The 6,000-nt window shown below is 40.8% G+C and overlaps 1 protein-coding gene across 1 annotated transcript; it reads right to left on the bottom strand.

The window, feature by feature from the left end:
* Positions 1 to 1,420: 1,420 nt before the first annotated feature.
* LOC136070483 (uncharacterized) lies at positions 1,421 to 3,364 on the bottom strand. The gene is made up of 2 exons (XM_065780485.1): positions 2,480 to 3,364; positions 1,421 to 2,360 (listed from the first exon to the last, which is right to left on the bottom strand). Exons 1-2 carry the CDS (start codon positions 2,549 to 2,551, stop codon positions 1,992 to 1,994), a joined length of 441 nt encoding a protein of 146 aa, XP_065636557.1. The 5' UTR covers positions 2,552 to 3,364; the 3' UTR covers positions 1,421 to 1,991.
* Between the last annotated feature and the right edge of the window lie 2,636 nt (positions 3,365 to 6,000).

The raw sequence follows: 6,000 nt of genomic DNA, 5'->3' as shown, positions 1-6,000 counted from the left end.
TTTTGGACAACAGATTACAATTTGACAGTAAGGCATTTTGAGAGTACTGAAGCTATCTAGGAATCATTAATAGGTACTCATCACCAGCGAATCATTAATAGGTACTCATCACCAACATATCCCTAGATTAATGGACAGGAGGAAGCTACGAACAAGACAATAGTCAATGGTTTAAAGAAAAGACTAGAAGGGGCGAAAAGGAATTGGGTCGAGGAGTTGTCGTGTGTTTTGTGGGCTTACCGAACTACACTGAGGAGGTCAACAGGTGAAACTCCATTCTCCATGACATATGGGGTAGAAGCAGTCATTCTAGTGAAGATAAGTATGTCAAGCATGAGGGTTGTTGGTTTCTCTCCAGACAACAATGACACTCAAATGTCCGAGAATTTAGATTTCCTAGAAGAGAGACAGGACGCGGCATTCGTTCAACTTGTTGATTACCAACAAAAGTTGGCCTAGGGTTAAAATAGAAATGTAAAGCCTTGATAGTTCATGGCAGGAGACCTCGTTTTGCATAAAGCAATGGGAAATATGAAAGACTGGAATATAAGGAAGCTTGTTGCAAACTGGGAAGGGCCTTATCAAGTAACAATCGTGGCTGATGTAAGTGCTTACTACCTGGAGGACATAGATGAAAGACCCTTACCCCGACCGCGGAATGTCTACAATCTAAAGAAGTATTATCCTTAAATGTAATATGGTTATTGTAAGAAATTTTCAGTATTGTAAGTTGGTTCGAACAAAAAATGTGGAATGGATTTTGTTGATTTGCATCATATTGATTCCGAAGCTTAATAAATTCTTCTAAGGACAGAAACCTAGCCTCGTCATGACCTTGGTCACCCACTAGGTGGAAACCTTAATAAATTTTTCTAAGGACAGAAACTTAGCCTTGGCCTGACCCCAGTTACCGACTAGGTGGAAACCTTAATAAATTTTTCTAAGGACAAAAAACTAGCCTCAGCCTGACCTTGGTCACCGACTAGATGGAAACCTTAATAATAAATTTTTAAGGATAACAACCTAGTTTCAGTCAGACTCCAATCACTAGTTAAGGGGAATCATCACCAGAGTTTCTGCCTCCAAAACAGAGGATCCTACCTTGACCGAAGTTAGATTGGTAGAAGGACCTCGGCTATAGTAGTTAAATTATAAGTCTTTTCTTTCGGGCAGTCTCCTTCGTACTAACAGCAGTTACTCACAAAACTTTATAATATTAATAAAAGGTCACAATAAACCAACATCTCCGTCAGAGGGTACGGTTATGTCACATTCAGGTCGCTGATGGCATAATTTCATTCAAAGATTGTAGGTCATTTGTACAAAAGGGGTTTGGCTGGGTAATCACATACTAATCAAAATATTGTAATAGTCTAAAAAATAAAGTAAACATAATAATAAAACAAAATGAAACAATAAGTAAGGAATTTAATCAAAGGGACTCAATCCCTAATATTTAACAAACCAAATAGTATTCAAATATACAGACAAGTGCCACTTAATGGGATACATGTAGTTAGACCAGCTAAAAGAAAATACATAGGAAAAAAAAAAGAAAAAAAAGAAGAAGAAGAAGAAGAAGAAAATAGGAAGCGATAAGCAGGTTAGTAGAATTATGCAATCGGGCCTTGAGTTATAGAGGGGGTGGCTGGAGAGACTTCACTAGCTATTTGGGGGCGCGCAGGGGGGGGAGGGGGATCGGCCTTAGGCCTACTTGAGGGGCGCCCTATACTTTGGTAGCAGCAATGGTTGCTGGATTATCCACATCAATTACCACTACATGGGAGTCTATTTGTTGGGCCAGCTCCTCCATGCTGGGGCTGTCCTCCCTCTCTTCTTCATCCCCATCATCCTTAGGTTACTCCTGGGTCGGTGCATCCACAAGCGGATCATTGGGCAAGGGAATCAGATTTGCATCCCTGAATGTAAAAGATTCGGGAAGACCAATGGCATTCATAGTCGCCATCTAGCCATCCGGAAACCCCGAACCTCTAAGCTTGGAAGACAACCACGCCCACTAAATTCTCGATGTCTTTAAACCCCATATTGTAGAAAACTTGCTCGCAAGTCTTCATGGTCTCCTTAAGGTCGACCAGCTCCTTATCACAAGTCGAGACAATGCTAGCAACCTCAGCAAGCTTGATCTCAGCCTCCCCAAGTTTCCCCTGTAGGTCCTTAGCTTTTCGCTCGGCTAGTTCCCAAGCCTTCTTAGCAAAAGCTGCCCTTCGCTCCACTGTGGCTAACTCAAGGACTTTTTCATTTAACATGGCCTTGGCCACTTGCTTTTGGGCTTTCTCCTTATTAGCTTCCTCCATGACACCCTTCAACCGACCTTCCACAACGTGAGTCAGTTGAGTGGCCTGGAACAATGATAGAAATGATAAGAAAATTAGTATAGACTAAGAAGTAACACTTAAAAAGAAAAGAGGGGGGGGGGGGGGAAGAATAGCATATGACAAGAGAAGGAGAGGATACTCACAGCTATGTTGTGCCACTTCAGCTTGAGGACAAGGTCCTTATTCTGAGAGCCTGAGCAGTGTTTCATATCCATAGGCAATAATAGGGCCTGCCCGAAGGCTATCAAAAGTGGTTCCTCCAAGGCTACTCCTTTAGGTTCTAATAAAGGAGTCGGTGGATAAGACTTTATCGCCCAAAATAAAAGTGCACTCCCATCCTAAAGATAGGGGTGTGGAAGTGGAGGCCATATTGGACCCGACGATTACCGATTGATCGGCAAGCCTGGTGTCTAAAGGAGTTTCCTCGAGTTGTTGAGCCTTTGTAGTGCCCGGTATGAGGGCGAGGGGCTAAACAGCAAGAGGGGTTTCGGATCTGGATGAAGGATCATTAGCACCCCTTTGCCTCTTCCTGCGTTGTCCAGGGGCAAGGGTAGTTGTCTGTTGGGGGTTGATTGTGGAGTAGTTTGACCACTGATAAGTAGGGCGCTTGGGAACCAACAACCGAGGCCCATAGTACATCGTTGAACCATCCCTTTAATCGGTTCAAGGGGGATAAGAGCTTCAATTGGAATGTATTCTGCTTAGCCATGAAAGACTATATCTATCAAACCATTGCGAATTGGCTCAAACGAACCCTCCCTTATTCTTGAAGGTCCCCGATGCCAAGATTCACAACTTGTAAGACTGTTAGGCAAAAACCCCGACAACCGAACATCCAAGTAAGAAAGAAGAGGGCTACCAACTGTTAGATTGCCTGACAAATCCTAGTAACTTGTGTAGGAGGGCATGTAGCCGAGGATTAGACGAGACGCCCTGAGTTGACCGTCGTAGTGCATGAAAATCTCTAAGCGTAAGATGAAATTAAGATCTTGAACCTGTACGATGTTTAGGTCGGGTTGAAATCTTTTGGAAACTGCGGTAAGAAATTGGAAATAATGTATAAAAAAAAATTAAATAAAAAAAAAGAGAGAAAAAAGGAAAACAAACAACAACATACAACAATAACAGAACAAATTGCAAAGTGTAAAAAGTAGAGAGAAAGTTAAAGCTAAAATCTGTACTTCGGGGTGACATTAAAGACTCAGGAAGAAGGATATCGACCTATCTGCTAAGGAGAGGTCGGGCAAGTGAATTCGCCATTAAGCTAATTCCCGCTCACTCTCACAAACTCCCCCACAGAATTCCTATTGGAGTCGGGGAGGCATGATATCAATCTAACCATGGTGTGTTAGGTCTGAAGATAATACCCATTCTTTAGACTACCCGAATACCGTATAGGAAATTGATGTCATAGCGTGTGAGGCTTAGGCCGTATAGTCAGTTAAGACGCCCCACACAATTCACTACCCTATAAAAGTTGAGTAGACACTGGTTGGGACTTAGCCTTTAAAAACTAAGAGTTCTAAGTAAAATTGGGTCTACTAGAAATCTAACCCTACCCTATAGTATGGACATTAAGGTGAAGAAGACTACTCTGGGCAATCTTTGGTCCTCTATATCTCCATCATGACAGTATGATATATTCACATCATGAGGAATATTGAACCTAGCTTTAAAGGATTCTACGTCTACATTAGTGTTTTAAAAGATGCGAAAAACCCATTTTTCCTATTAAGATAACTAGGGAAGAACATGAATGAAAGAGGCAAGAGGAAGAAGACTTAGTGAGTAACTTCTTATAGTAGGGATGGTCTCGGGAGAAATTTAGGGGCTCAAGAAGAAGAAAGTAGTAAGAACCTGAACTTAGAAGAAACTAAAGAAGGTTATAACAAGCACCATAATTGTATTTACAAGGGAAAAAACCATTTCATACAACTGCAAGAAGTTAATTAATACCTGCCGTTACTTCTTTTCACATGTGCCTCAGTAATCGAAGTGTCAGATCATCTTGACCGTCTGATGTCACAGATGCTACCACGTGCACATAAAGAGCGAGTTGTCATGTATACTGCATTAGTTGATCGACGGTTGATCTTCCCGAGATATAATCATCAGTTTGAAAAACCTAGTCAACGGCTAAGTAGAAGAACCCCAATTTGATCTCCATTTCATGAAAATAGGATCGTGGGGGCTTGGGCCTGAGTGACCAAGAACGGCCCATGTAACCAAGGCCCAAGGCTAGCCCAGGTAACAAAGGCTATCCTAAGTAACTAAAACTGGCCCAACACTGTAAGGATACACCCTGTCCAATGACAAATGTGCAAGGGTCTAAGGATTGGCGTTCGGGGGAATCCCATTGTGTCCAGGCCAATTTAGGCTCAATACTGATTAACAAGCCAGGGGGAGGCTAATGAGGGGATGGTCAAATTTAGGTCGGTCCCTAAGCACTGTTAGTGCCTTTGGGAAGTTCGCTGTCGAACGCTATTTGGCGTTTATGACAAGTTTCAAGAGAATTCTTAGAATGAATCATTTTTCCTTGGAATTATAGGCAAAAGTGGGATTGTGTGGGGACTTATGAAAAAGTAATAATTTGGACCCCCACTAAAGGGAGACTATAAAAGAGAAGAGAGGACGAATGGCAAGGGGGTCTTTTGGGTTGGCAAACACACAGAGAAAAAGGGAGGGTGAAAGTTCAAAGGGAGAGAGGGAGGTATTTCAAGGGAGAAGAAAAACTAGAGGGTAGGTGAGAATTGGGCTTAGAACCATAAAGGTAAGGGGGTTGGGCTGTCAAGGCAACGTTTGAGGCAACAATTAGTAGGAGTGTAAGGAAATCCACCAACAAATAAATTGGGAGCCAAGTCCTTCGTCCCTGAAGGCAACACTCTTGGGTTTGGGCACCACATTAAGCTTATCATTTACTAACTTATTACAATTTACACATTTGGATCTACTATTCCAATTTCATTAAAAAAAATAAAAATAAAAGTAAAAAAACTTAAAAAACCAAAATAAATAGAACTAAAAAAAAAAAATTAAACCAAGTCCCAAAACCTTTTAAAAAAAATGTTCTATCTAAACTGTTAATAGTGTGGGTCACGTAAGGTTATTTGGGTTGAATATTGGTTAACCACAACTTGAACTTTGACCCAACCCAAGTTTTAAAAATATATGGAATACAACCTATCAGCCCATGTATAACCAACCCAAAGCGTAGGGATGAGTTTGGTTTGTTAGGTTGGTAGGTTGAATCCATGACCGTACTTGGAGCTCCTTATTTTTTGCGTTAAATAATATTAGAAAATGTGTGAAGAAAGTCACAATTTCATGTTCTAGTTGGAAATAATCCTAATATTATTTAGGTTCCGATTAGCTCAATTAGTAAAGTCTCTAATGGTTGTATAAAAGATCTGAGATTTAATCTCTGCCTATATTAAAAACTGATTAGTGTCTTAATTTGATGATAAAGAGCTATCATTAGAAGTGGACGTCATAGGTTGAAACTCTTTAAAAAAGAAACCCTAATATTGTAGTTTAAACTTTCACTCAATTGTTTCCTAGTCATTTTGGCAGAAAAGAACATCTTGACATATGCTTTAGTCCGTGTCTCTTTCACTTCAAGTATTCATTGAAGCCAATAANGAATCATTTTTCCTTGGAATTATAG

This window comes from Quercus suber, unplaced genomic scaffold (genome assembly GCF_002906115.3).
Source record: "Quercus suber isolate HL8 unplaced genomic scaffold, Cork oak 2.0 scaffold_237, whole genome shotgun sequence".
Classification (NCBI taxonomy): domain Eukaryota; kingdom Viridiplantae; phylum Streptophyta; class Magnoliopsida; order Fagales; family Fagaceae; genus Quercus; species Quercus suber.
The sequence above is the reverse complement of the archived record's forward strand: the minus strand, read 5'-3'. Positions and strand labels throughout refer to the sequence as shown.

Coding starts and splice junctions, on each gene's coding strand:
- LOC136070483 (XM_065780485.1), bottom strand. CDS start 2,551: ATGGATATGAAACACTGCTCAGGCTCTCAGAATAAGGACCTTGTCCTC. Junction 2,361..2,479: donor TGAAGTGGCACAACATAGCT/GTGAGTATCCTC, acceptor TCATTGTTCCAG/GCCACTCAACTGACTCACGT.